This window comes from Taudactylus pleione, unplaced genomic scaffold (assembly GCF_031769625.1).
Source record: "Taudactylus pleione unplaced genomic scaffold, aTauple2 ptg000609l, whole genome shotgun sequence".
In the NCBI taxonomy this organism is placed as follows: domain Eukaryota; kingdom Metazoa; phylum Chordata; class Amphibia; order Anura; family Myobatrachidae; genus Taudactylus; species Taudactylus pleione.
This window is the reverse complement of record NW_028285011.1, coordinates 12956672-12971162: the sequence shown is the minus strand read 5'-3', so window position 1 is coordinate 12971162 and position 14491 is coordinate 12956672. Positions and strand designations below refer to the sequence as shown.

At 37.8% G+C, this 14491-nt stretch overlaps 1 protein-coding gene across 5 annotated transcripts in view; it reads left to right on the top strand.

Moving 5' to 3' along the window:
* Window positions 1-14156, top strand: part of MAP4K4 (mitogen-activated protein kinase kinase kinase kinase 4) — a 183088-nt gene extending 168932 nt beyond the window's left edge. For all 5 annotated transcript variants that reach the window (XM_088454177.1, XM_088454179.1, XM_088454176.1 and 2 more), the window contains 7 exons: window positions 7526-7669; window positions 7865-7999; window positions 9730-9830; window positions 9991-10140; window positions 10442-10601; window positions 10840-10979; window positions 11186-14156. In XM_088454177.1, the coding sequence (XP_088310303.1) occupies window positions 7526-7669; window positions 7865-7999; window positions 9730-9830; window positions 9991-10140; window positions 10442-10601; window positions 10840-10979; window positions 11186-11269 (914 nt within the window). In that variant the 3' untranslated portion in view covers window positions 11270-14156. The remainder of the gene's footprint in view (window positions 1-7525; window positions 7670-7864; window positions 8000-9729; window positions 9831-9990; window positions 10141-10441; window positions 10602-10839; window positions 10980-11185) is intronic.
* The last annotated feature ends 335 nt before the right edge of the window (window positions 14157-14491 follow it).

The following is a 14491-nucleotide window of genomic DNA, read 5'->3' as shown; positions in this document are numbered from 1 at the left end:
AGGCCTGTTACATTTCTATCTGTAATAAAAGTGATAAAATAGATTAGGCCATTTTGATCACAGATGAGGCTTATAGATTGAAATCCACCTACCCCCAATGAAAGCACTAAATTTGGGATACCGGATAATTTAATTTATGGACTAAATCTGCTTTTCAATTATCCAAATTGTTGTGCTATATCTTAACAACTCTATCCCAAGGGAGATGTAGAATCCAGGAAATGGGTAACTACTTAGTACCACAGAGACGTCCGTTTCGTAGATGTTTATCCAAATCCTTAATTATTTTACAAAAAATGTTGAAACTCCTAATATGCATATAATGGGGCATATCCAATTAGCCGCAGGGTTTACCCCGTGGCTAATTGTCGCGCTGGACGGGATTCAATTAGCGGGGATTCCACGCGCGGGTGTCCCTGAGACCCCGCGCGCGAGTCCCCGCTGATTGACTTTACCTCGCACCTCATGTAGGTGCGAGGTAAAATCAGCGTGAGGCCTCCCTATTCGGCCTTGCGCAAGAAGGTATTACACACTTATTTCGCAGTTCTCGCGGAATCAGTGTGTTCTCGCGCTGGAGTCCTGGTCTAATGACGTGGGGAAATAGCTGTTTAATTGAATAGCTAAACCCCGCGTCGCCGGACTTTTTCCTGTCAATTAGCAGCTAATTGGATATGCCTCATTAATGTAACCTTTTGTATTAATCAAATTTGAAGGTAACTTTTTGTATTGATCAAAAACTTTCTTAGAGAAGGGTGAAGAGACATGACATCTACACTACATCTAAATTATAAAATTTTCAAGAAAGGGGACGAGAAAATGTGTGTGAAAAGTTTAACCACCTTATACAGTATGTTCAATAAAAACACTTTTAATTCACAAATATAGACAACAAATGAGAAAAAATGAAAAATCATATAATAAAATTGCAGATCTAATCAGAACATAAAATATTTTATGTATCTCGATCCCAATTGACATTTTAATCTTAGAGAGAGACCCCAATTTATAGCAAAATCCTCTCTGATATAATCTCAGGATTGTGTAAATATGAATACAACTTTGTATAATAAATGTAATTGGCAGAGCTTTAGATACTGAAACTGGTAACGTTCCCAGGTAAGTAGCTCTAGGTGGACTGCATATAGACACAAAACATGACATGCTGATAAATGTATATGTGTGCCATTAACAGTTGTTCAGTAATAAATTTGTATACATGCCCTCTGTGGTGGTATGGTTATCTTTTTTTTTTTTTTGTATTATATTTATCATATGTTCATATTTGTAAATTCAAATAATCTTGTTATTGAATATATAAGGAGGTTGACATTTTCATACACTTTCGTTCCTCACCCTCTTTCTTAGTTTTCTTTCAAACTGGGCCCTACTGGAGCTTCTATGTACACTTGATATAATCCACTCTGTGGTTGTGTGCCCTTCCCTCTCTTAATTATAAAACCTATACAGAAGATCTTTCAGTTTTGACACCAACGATGCTCCGAAAAAAAATGTAGTTCGGTGCCTTGACAGTGTTGAGAGAAGTTCAGAATAGATCACTGAATCAAACAATCTTCCAAGGACATGCCAATTTATCTCATGCTATCGTACAACCTCTGCTTTCTATATCTCAAGAAGACAAAGACAAGCTTATCATGGTTGATTCACATCTGTTGATTTTATGGATTCTTGTTGCTGGAGACAACTCTATGAACAAAAAGTTTTTAAGACTTTCACATCCTGTCCTTGCTAAACACATCAGTTATAATAATGTGGACATTTTATTTCTGAACTAACCACCCTGTACTTGTGAAACAGAGCCACTGTTGTTAATAGAGCACAGATACATCAAAACAATTAGCTGAACTCTTCCCCACAGTACATAAATTTTATTTTATCGAGGTCAAAGATTTAGGCATCCTCTGATGTCCTTATTATTCCAATATCCTCTCCCATTGAGTGCTGAGTTACTGGTTAGATTGTGACCTACAAAGATCTATACAAAATTTGGTCTTTGGGTGGCCTACAGTTTGGTGCATATTGGGCAAGGGAATCAAAGGAAGAAATTTTTCTGGACCAATTAGGGGTACTATGAATATCTAGAGCATCACCTCTACAATCAGTGAACATATTAAATTAGACAAGTGTGAATGCATATCAAACGGACTCCTCTACCACCTCTTCTTTTTTCTTGCTAATTGAGAATGCCATTTGTAGACAAAGTAGTCTGATTATGCCATGGAACTGTCCTCTCCTGGAGGACTGGACCAGAAATAATGTTATAAGGCTACACTATTCTATGCTTTCACTACCTTGGAGATCCATATTAATTTATTTAATTTATGAAATTCCTAATTCCAGAAGAAATACTGCTATACTAATGGTTTTAGATAGTTTTAGATAGTTTTTACTAAATTGGACCATTTACTTGCCATTAGTGGTCTCCCTGCTACTAAAAAACCATAAGGTAAGAGTAGTAGAGTATAATTGAACAATGTCATAATAGAGTATAAGTGAACTCTCTAATACCCCACTAATAAGGATTTAAAGTATAAGTGTTGTAGTGGTAAAAGAAAAATCAAACGCATATATTCTTACATTAGAAATATAAAACATTTTAATAATAACCACAAAATCAACAATAAAAATACATATATAAAATACTACAGGTTGAGTCTCCCATATCCAAATATTCCGAAATACAGAATATTTTTGGCGTGACTGATAATGAAACCTTTGATTTTTGATGGTCCAGTGTACACAATTCTTGTCTAAGGCAAAAATTATTATAAAGATTATATAAAATTACCTTCAGGCTGTGTGTATAAGGTGTATATGAAACATAACTGAATTTTATGTATTTACACAAACTTTGTTTGAGTCACAAAATTATTGAAAATATTGTATAAAATTACCTGCAGGCTGTGTGTATAAGGTGTATTTAACACACAAATGCATTATGTGTGTATATTAGGGTCCCATTCCCAAGATATTTAATTATGTTATGCAAATATTACAAAATACGGAATATTCCGTTATCCAAAATACCCCTAGTCCCAAGCATTTTGGATATCGGAGACTCAACCTGTACTAGGTATCTGATACGGAATCTGCATGTAAAGCAGGCTGTCGGGACGCCTCCTGTCAATATACCGACAGCAGCATCCCAATGGTCGGTATCCCTACAGGGTCGGTTAAGTATGCTTACCCTCCCCCCTTCTCCCCCTATCCCTAACCCTCCCTTCTTGTAGCCTAACCTTCCCCCTTAGTGCCTAATCTTAACCCCCTCCAGTGGTGCTTAACCCTCCCCCCTAGGGCTGCCTAACTCTAACCTCCCCCCCCAAAAAAAACCTAAAGCTAACCCAGCTATGCTATCTAAACCTAAGCCTCCTAACACTAAGGGCACCCCGGACTTACCTTGTTCAGGCTGGCGTCCTCCTGTGTTCCAGCGTCGGGATTAAGCTAGGCGTCAGTATTTTGATGCCTATCTTAAATCCCCTGTCGGACTTTGAGCGTCGGGATTGAGACCGGCGGCATAGCTACATCCCATCATAACTACATCCCATCTGATACTACTATGTACTGATATTGTATGAGTATAATTACACTTTTAGATTTATAATAAATCTGCATAAGGTGTTGAAATAGAGTAGGTACAAGTAGCTGTGCAATAATCATTTATACTCGTCACTCATAACCTTAAACCACCTGCCTAATTTTGTGCAGGGGCAGTTTGTGGTGCCAAAACAGCATTGACCTACAGAGGCATGGACTCCATAAGACCTCTGAAGGTGTCCTACGGTATCTGGTACCTAGACGTTGGCAGTAGACCCTTTAAGTTGTGTTGCATCGAGGTGGGGCCTCCATGGCTCAGACTTGTTTATTCCAGCTCATCCCACAGGTGATTGATCAGATTGAGATCTGGGGAATTTAGAGAACAAGTCAACACCTTGAACGATTTGTCATGTTCCTCTAACCATTTTTGAACAATTTTGCAATGTGGCAGTGCACATTATCCTGCTGAAAGGGAATACAGTTGCCATGATGTCAAAGAAAACATGACTCCTCTGACTAGGCCACCCTCTTCCATTTCTTCATGGTCCAGTTGTGACGCACACATGTTCATTGTAGGTGCTTTTGGTGGTGGACAATGGCCAGCATGGACACTCTGACCAGTCTGCTACTATGAAGCCTTATATGCAGCAAGCTGCAATGCACTCTGTGTTCTGACACCTCTCTATCATTACCAGCATTAGTTTTTTCACCAATTTTTGCTACAGTAGCTCTTCTGTGGGATAGGATCAGACTGTTTAGCAATCAGGGCAATCACGACCCTATTACCGGTCCTTAACAGGTGCAATTGTAACAAGATAATCAATGTTATTCTCTTCACATGTCAGTGGTTTTAATGTTGTGGCAAATAACAGTATATTTTATCCATACATTAACACATACAATCAAAATTATGCTGACCTCCCACCAAATTACCCCTAGGAGGAATCCATGTAAATAAGTGGTGCTACTGAAAGTGTGAAAATTTTCTGAAATGTTGTTTTCCACACAATCCTGATAGATCTAGTGACCATGGAAGTATAGTTAACAATTGCAAGGATGCACTGAGGATGGATGATGATGCCTGGAAATATGCACAGAATGAGATATTCAAGTTCTGATGCAATTATTTGTAATCTCCTAATGGATAAGGTGTTAAAGTCTCATAATTGTCAATCGTCAGTATGGATATGCTCTTAATATTTCAGGAGTAAAAAAAATGCACCATAGAACAATATGTATTGGAGTAGTAAGAGCAATATATAATGGAGTAGTAAGATTAATTGGTAGTTACAACAATCTGCATAAGTTAGTTTTCCTTATTTAGCTGAATGACACTTCGGGCCAAAGAATGTTATAAGCAGGAGTCCAGTTCTGTTTAGGCAACTAGACACATTTTCTAGCGGCGGTATCCTATGTGTTTTCGGCCAAAACTTCCTATTATTTCGTCCGAAATAATAGGGTAGGGAGAACAAAACTGTTAGTGTCAGTGACTGTAATCGTAGCGTTTTGCATGCAGATACACCTGCAGACGCACAGATAACATAGGCATGCTGCATATCATTTTAATTAGCAGAAGCTGCTTGTGCAAACTGTTCACATCACTGTGTGAATAAGACACATTAATAAGATGCTCAGTGCTACCGAGTCACTCCACATCTGTAGATCTTTTTCATTTTATTTTACTTTTCATTTATTGATGTAAACTAATTTAACTTACAATTAAGTTTATCGTTGCATTTCCAATACAATGTTCCAATCCTTTCTTGTACACTATGCCCTATATTCAGAACTCAGTGGGAGACAGCCTTCATGTGAAATGAGCCAAAATTTGAGAATGCAGCCTCTGAATTAACCACTACCGTGACACTTTGTACCCCACTAGTGTCATTAATTCCTACCATGAATATTGATTTACCCCCAGAAATATCTGCTGTGACTATGTTTAGGTAACAAGTAATACATTTATATCTGATTCCTCAAATGTATATTTATATTATGTGACAGTCTATATCTTTTTGTATGTAGCACGATTAAAACAAAGCAATACATATACAAATAAGGCTATGTACTGTCCATATAATATATATTGTGTTACAGTACTGTATATTCCAATATGTAATTTGCACTTTCAGATGTATCAGTTTCTCTAAGTAAAACAAATTGCCACAGCTTTCCTAAACCCGACAATTATCCGTGTTCCCTGTACTGTTTTCAGAGAGAAGTAGCAGCCAACCAAGATGCTGTTTTATAAACCACAAATGCAACTTCTAGACTGGGTGTGGTACTTAAAAGATAAAAGAGTGTACGCCATGTACTGTAGATCTTATGGCAGAAGAGTAAAATAATTCTTATTTTGAAATTATGCAGTTTCTAATTCAATTCTAATTATATAAAAATAAAATCCAATTCGATTTAAGCAACCCATGTAAGATCATTGATTTGTTTCAAAGGTTGAAATTTTATTCAAAAGCCCATACTCCGATATGACTCTTAAACCATTTTATGGCCTACCCACGGGACTGCTCCATACAGAATATACTTTACCTTGTACATATGTCTATCTTATTTTGAAATACATTAATATTTACAGTTGTGTCCTCATACATCTAGCCTCAATACGCCATGCAGTGATGTTTGCCTGGCATGAGTGAGCCGCCAGGTCCCGTACAACTCTGCTAGTGTCTTGCTTCTTTTTTTGCCTAAAATGTGTCCAATACCCCTTTTACACCGACTGAAAAATCCCAGGTTGATGCATGTGAACGTACTTCAACCCGGCATTTTAGTCTGTGTCAAGTGACCCGGGGATCCGATCCAGCTAGCTTGCAGGGTTGAGCACGGGTCGTTCCTGTGTCACCCTGCAATGTAAATGGCGCTGCCCAGGTCACGATGACCCTGGTCGCGCTGCATGCTGCCTGATTGACCGGCTTAAGTGGCGCTTGGAGATGACATCTCCAAGCGTCCACTGCTGGGCTGACCAGAGCACAGCAGTGCCCCCCACCCGCCCTTCCTGCCTCCGGACCACTGCGGAGTAAGGTAAGTAAGTCGTGGAGGGGGAGGGAGGGAAAGAAGCGCTGCTCACCTGCGCCGGAGAGCTGGGTCAGTGCTGGCCCGGTGTGAACTGTGCGGCGCCGCGGTGTAAAGGGGGGGCTGATCCGGGTTGGAAACGTGTTCCAAATACCGGGTCAGACCCGGGACTTTGGTGTAAAAGCGGTATCAGTTACAATGCAATGCACCTAGGATGCACCAGCAGACTGTGCTGAATAATTTTATATATAACACTTGTATATCTGTTTGCACCTGAGTCTGTATATGAATCATAACGGAACTTGGAAAGAAAAAAGCTGTAGCATATTGTAGCACCTTGTATACAGATTCGGGCTCGATCGCACACAAGTGTCGCATATCAAATTGACACAGTTTGCTCATGCGTCCTAGTCACATCACATTGCCACTTAGATGCATTTTGGCAAAAAAAGCCGCCTGGCGCTATCAGAGTCTCACAGGACCTGGCGCGCTGAGAGGGACTTTGTGGCGCTACTGCAGCAAAGATGTGTAAGGACATATCTGTACCTCAGAATAAAGTAGAGGTAAGAGTTCTCCTATCCAGTATGCTTGGGATGTACGAATTACAACGGTGTTTCTCCATTGTTGCTAGGAATCCTTTCCTCATTAAAGAGTTTATAAATGCACTTAGCAGTGACTGTACAAGGAGATGATATCTGGGTGCACAACATAATCCTGCAGCAGTAGTACAAATGTCCGGTCTCTTCTTTCTGGACTTTGAATTTCTGTATAAAAGATCCCACATGTACATACAGCTGCTTTTTTTTTTTTCCTTCATTCATCCAGTTGATTTTACATAATGATGACTTTGCATTGGCCAGACGCTACATAAAGCAGATTTATTTGTATCTTTGTGACTAGACATTATTGCAAGTACTAATAATAATGTATTCTCTATTTTCTCACACAGGTGTAAATTTGTTGGTTGGCACTGAAAGTGGATTAATGCTGTTAGACAGGAGTGGTCAGGGAAAAGTCTACCCTCTCATCAACCGGAGGAGATTTCAGCAGATGGATGTTCTCGAAGGATTAAATGTATTGGTCACTATATCAGGTAATGTAGAGAATTTATGAAGTGCTTTCAAGACTCATACATTCTGTGTTGCATAACTTATAATTGAGAGGACAATTTACATTATTTTACTGGCCGAGCACTATTAAAACATATTTCATATGGAAAGTACTGCAAAAATTATCATTATAATTGAATAAAAATGGATGTAATGTGTTTTTTTTGTTTTTTTTTCAGGAAAAAAGAACAAGCTGAGAGTGTACTACTTGTCCTGGTTGAGAAATAAAATCCTCCACAATGACCCAGAGGTTGAGAAGAAGCAGGGCTGGACAACTGTGGGGGATTTGGAAGGCTGTGTGCACTATAAAGTTGGTATGTGGATAGCTCTGAAACTGTCCCCTGAATTTTGACTAAATATACTAGTGTGATTTTTCTTTTTCTTTTTTTAGAAGCTTTGCCAAATCATCACTAAATATAAATATTTCAGTGAGATATAAGAACTGGAATTCTGTAAAATACTAGGGAAGAATCCTAATTTGCCTACATAAACAAAATCAGTGAAAAGGGAGGATGAATGTTTTATACTTGTATGATTATTAAACTTGAAATACAATTACACCTAGTTTGGTAAGGGAGATAATATAGTTTGCAGATTTATATTTATATAGATATATATTATGTCAGAGTTGTACATCATTGTCGTAGTACATAACCTTACGATAAAAGATGCAATCACGCTAGAGTGGATATTATAGAAGCTCAATAATGTAGTATTGATAAATACGTGAAATGAGCGCTTGATATAGTAAAATAACACCTGTTAGAGAAAAAAGTAGTTAAATATGTTTATAGCTTCTTTTTAGAATGATTAGAAGTGACCGGGTGCAACACTGTAATGTGGTTTATGCAGCTGATGACAGCTTTTCAACAAGACAGTTTATGAAATGTATCTCCTGGAGGATATGCCTGGGTCAACTGGAAGTGCTGTGACTATAAATTAGACACATCTAGGTGCAATGACCGCTCAGCTGACAAGCAGAAGGCCACAAAAACTTACAAGATCGTTGAGTGCTGAAGCTTGAAAAAAAAAAGTCAGTTCCTGGTTGCAACACTCAAATCTGAGTTCCAAACCAGCTGTGGGAGCGATGTCCACACAAAGTATTTGTCAAATGCTTTTGTGGAGTGGGTTTTGGACGATAAGGACTTACCTGTTTGCATGTCCGATCAGCCACGCACATACCTCAGACCACTGTGCGCAGCACCCTTACCTGTTTCCCAATGATAATGACAGCCATTCACAAAGGGAATTCTATAAAAAAAAAAAATCCCTGCTGGATGTGTTGTGAAAGACCTTGACTGGAATGCACAGAGCGCTGACCTAAATACCATGAAACACCTTTGGGAAGAATTGAAACACCGACTAATTCAGTCCTTATCGTCCAAAATGATTGTCCAGCCTCACTAATGCTCTTGTGATTGAATGGATGTAAATACTTACAAAGTCTTCTCAGCAGAGTGGAGGCTGTTCTTGTAACAATATGGGTCCCTACTCAATATACCTATGGTTTTGGATTGAGATGTTCTTCAAGCACATGTTTGAGTGTCCACTTACTTTTGGCCATGTAGTATATGTATAAAATTTTTACAGATAGGTGTTTCCTTGATAGTGCTTGCTACAGCCTTTTTGGAGCACCACCATTGTTTTAATCGATTCAGAATTTCTGCTATATTTGTGTGTTTGTGTGTGTGTACTACACATTCCTTCCCTACATCCATCTGCACCTCACTACTTCCATGCTGCAGATAGAAGTGCTGACACTCAAGGAGGGGGAACATAAGGGACCTCAAAGGACCCTAACTAGTGGCTGCTTCTGTGTGTAAAACAAGCTCACTGATTTCCATAGACATTATTACCAAAAGATAGAACAGAAGACCTACAGTATCACATTTCATTTCCTATACACAATGCAGTTAAAATGACTTAGGCTAGTGTTCCTTCCAATGTGAAATTTCTAACTAGACTATTTTCCAATAATGCTAATCATTGTTGCGTGTATATTTTTTTTTTCATAGTTTAATTTTTATTATGTTTTTCTTCTTAGTAAAATATGAGCGCATCAAGTTTTTGGTAATTGCTTTAAAGAGTTCGGTGGAAGTCTATGCCTGGGCGCCAAAGCCATATCATAAGTTTATGGCCTTTAAGGTAGGTAGACAGGGATGTTTTCTCAAATGGCTTTCACTTAATTTTCCTAATGCGTACCAAGCTTTGTTTTTCTGGATAAAAGTTTTAAATGGAGAACTTGTATTTCCCCACTATTACCTGATTAGAAAGTGACATAATTTTGTTGCATTATTTCTTACAGTCATTCGGTGACTTAGTACACAGGCCGCTTTTGGTAGACCTGACAGTAGAAGAAGGACAGAGGCTAAAAGTAATCTACGGCTCCTGTGCTGGCTTTCATGCTGTTGATGTGGACTCAGGAGCAGTCTATGACATTTATTTACCAACACATGTAAGGATTGTTTATTCTTTAATAAAAAAAAATAGTTATTTGTTAATATACTTTTTCAGATGAGTTGCTATAATGGTTATCTGCCCTTTTATGATATGATTTGTCAATCGGTAGTTTGTGCTTACCATATAATGTTCAAATATTGAATGGTGTGGAATAATGTGAACTTACTGTGACCGTCCCAATGATTTCAACCAGTTGGGATGAGCTGTTCCTGCAATGGGCTGTTTTGATTTGCTTATTTATATTTTTACATGACAGACCTGTGCAGTATTATTGTCCTGTTGTGTTCCTATTATAGATCCAGAGCAGTATCCAGCCACATGCAATTATTATTCTCCCAAATACAGACGGCATGGAGTTGCTGGTTTGTTATGAAGATGAAGGAGTTTATGTTAATACTTATGGAAGGATCACCAAAGATGTGGTTCTACAATGGGGTGAAATGCCTACATCAGTTGGTATGTTTCAAGTGGTAGTAAAGGTTAATGCTAAGCCCGCTATGTGTTTTTTATTAAGCATACTTTGTTTATTAAATATTTATGTAATATACCTTTATGTATTTATGGCTATATTTGCATACTGTTGTCCCGTTATATTTTCTCATTTTGATAAGATAGAACTTGGTTGTCACTGCCACAGATGTATATTATTTTTAATGCATCCATGTGAATTCCTATGTCTTATATGGTTTTCTAGCATATATCCGATCTAACCAGATAATGGGATGGGGTGAGAAAGCCATTGAAATTCGATCTGTAGAAACTGGTCACCTCGATGGGGTATTTATGCACAAAAGGGCACAAAGACTAAAGTTCTTGTGTGAACGAAATGATAAGGTAAAGCACCATGATTTTCATGATTCATTTTTTTCTTTTTTACAAAATCTATTTAGCAACTACTGTATTGTCCCTGTAGAAAGTAAAAACAAAATGGCATTTTGAATGTGTGTATTTATAATGTCCTGTGTACACCGTACTGTGTGTGTATATTATAATTGAGGATGATACAGTTCTGGTGGTAAACGTATATTCTCTGTGCACAGGTTTTCTTTGCGTCTGTACGGTCTGGCGGCAGCAGTCAAGTGTATTTCATGACCCTCGGCAGGAGTTCTCTTTTGAGCTGGTAAAGAATGGAACTGCTGATATCTCCCCTACGGTCTTCGTAATCTCCGTAACTTGAAATCATTTACAACTGGAGTACATCCTGCGCACTGATGTTCTGTCTGTTCAAGATGAAGTTTGCATTCATTTAATGGATTTTGTGTTTCTAACTTAGGGGAGAAGATTACATGTAGCCTGCAAGGCAGCTGAGGCTGTAATGCCTTTGCTGGGTGCTATAAAGCTCTGAGATTTGGAATAAGCAACAGGGCTCTACTAACTTATACACTTCCTGTTACTTAAAATAAGTTATGAGTGAGAAGTGCAAAATTAAACTACACTAAGAGCATCCATTCACTATGAGAAAATGGAACTTGACACAAGACGGCAGACCAGGAGAACATATTAAGCCTTTCTCATGATGCACAGCCAGGCTTATTAATATTTCAGTTATTTAATTTAGTGGGTTTTGTTTATGTTGAATCTGACAAGAAAAGTTCATATGATAAACTGTATTTATAAAATGTGAAAGGCAGCAGCTAATGTATTTTTTTTTTCTACACAATGGTTTGGTCCAATGTTGTGCATTGCTGGACTTTGCCTAAATACATACAAAATGTTTTCTCTTACGTTATTTCTGCATCCCTACAGAATGTGTCACAGTATTAGCGCTGCCTCATCCATAGTTGTGTTTTGTTTTTTTTCCGGGGGGCGGGGGGGGTTTCTCCTAGAAATCCACAGTAAGTGTGCACGCAGTGAATTGACCTAAATCTGTACTGTAGAAAGGGAACAAAACAGGGTTGCGGAGTTAGACATTACAGGCAAATTCCAATCAACTTATCTTTTCTCCTACCTCATACCGGGCGATGCACAAACCCCTTTGGTGCGATGAGACCTGCATCATATTTGCAGACATCCAGGACACATAGGGGCTTAACAAAGAGGTTGTTTTGTTTTTCTGTTTTGTTTTTTTTCTTCCTTCCTAGTTTTTTTTAATTGATTTATAATATGAATGTGTAATTTTAATGCTAAATTTGTGTCAGATCTCTTTGGCTGAGCTTGTCCAAGCTGACAAAAGTTGGCATTAATTTAAGGCACAAAATAGCTACATGGTGGTGAGAAACACTGATTAGGTTCATTGACTTTCCTAGATTGTTTTTCGTTCCATAATTTAAGTTAATGAGATCCACATGTATGTTTTTGACCTGAATCAGTAGGGATTTCACTTCTGTGAAATGCAGATGTAGCATCCGGGGAGATCAGTGTTTTAGGCTAGTTCACTAAATTGTATAATGTAGGAGTCTTAAGAGGGATAGGGGAGGGGGCAGGCTTGTTCCTGGGGGGTGGGCAATGTATTCCTTTTCTAAAAATGCAATGCACTAAAACAATTCTAAGAATGTAGTTAATATTGCTTATTCATAACTGACATACTGTACCTGTGTTTAGATGTAAGATTCCCGGTTCTGACTTTTTTAATGAAAATATGAAATAGTCTGCTTTATTTTCTGAAAGTTTTGACATTTGTAATAAATGTCTGAACAGGAATGACCTGTTTAATGGCTACCCATTCTTTACTTGAGGTTTCTGGAGTGTACAATTGTGGTTGATGTAGCAATGCACAGTGTCATTATTCTACAATCCTTTCTGGTGTGGGGTACATTGTTGACAGCTGCCTTAAGCTGTTCATTTGTGAACAGTTTCTCTTTTTAATATAGAAATAGACTACTCTTCTGTTGTTCCTGCCATTGTATTAAAGCATTTTGTTTCTTTAATTGCCATGTAATACACAGCGAGCGAGTGGACTGGGGTTTGAAGTAAAGCTGGGAAGCTTTCATGGTCAACTAGTCCTCACAATAGGAGTTCTTCTCCGCAGCCATCCCTTACACACACCCATTCAAATCATATAGTAGCCTTTTTAATAATGGCAGAAACATAAGTTTGGAATTTTGTTGGATATTCTTTCCAATAGCACTGAAAAGCAATGCTGATGTGTATGTTTTGTTCCATTTACATTGTAAAGGACAGAGAAGACTTAAAGAGCAGAGTTCTAAGCCTTCTGAAAATAGCCTATCACAGTGAGTTCTAACCTCCAATTCTGCCTCTCCCCTCGTGTTGTGTGGAGTTTTCATCTCCAGTGAACCTAATGTATCAGTAATTGTCCTATGTAATAAATTCTTGACCTTTTTATTGCTGCCTTTATTTTTGTCCCTTACATCAACTATTTAAAGCTACTGAGCAAGAATAAATTACGTGGAGAAGATTACAATTGTTAAATATTCATGGTTGAAATTACTGTTAGTAATATTTGGAACATATGGTTCCAAAGTTACAAGCAAAGATACTTTTATTGTTGAATTTGGTGGGATCCACTTATATCCAAAAATAATTCCAAAATGTCCTAGTTTAATTTTTCAAGTAAACCAGTATTAACAAAAACCACTACATGATAAATATGGACACTGTCTTTAATAACATATACAAGAAAACAGAATATAATTGCTCCTTGATTTAGTTAATGCATAATAAATAATCTTGTATGTTTGAATTACTGAAACTGACTGCAGTGTTGCTTCCGTTTGTTTTATGCACATGTTACGTTGGAGAAAATGTTTACATTTTTTGTTAAACTAATGTGCATCACATATTTATGTTTTTTTAAGTGAATTTTTTGCATAATTTTAGTAATACACATTTTGCGACCTATAACCTCAAACTTTTTTTCTGATTAATAACAGTGCGAAAAGATAACAGTGACAAACTGCATAAAATTACTAATTGTTGAACTGCAAAGCAGACTTGTGTCAAGTAAACATTCACAGACATTTTGCAGTGCTATCTAACATGTCTACTGTGTTACATGGATATTCCTATTTTCCCCATTTTTTTTCCTTAAATAAAGTAAAATTTACACCTACAGTTCCGTGGACTGCATTCATTTGACAGATCAACACTATCCAGACAAAATAGTTTGTTTAGCGTGTTCAAGAAAATTTTTGTTTCAGCATGACAAATTCCAGTAGCCAGGTAGTCAGCACTTTAAAATAACAATGAAGCAATTACAGTGTAAAGCACTACATCAGAACATCACAATAAACCAGTCCCTTAAGCCAAAACCCTGAGTATCTTGCTGGAGCACTGTCAAGGGGGACTCTTCTCACTCTTACAGGTGACAACTGCTTTCAGGGAGCATACTAGTTTACCAGACCCACAGAGATCCGATATGAAAGAAGAAAATATCCAGGCCTTACTGT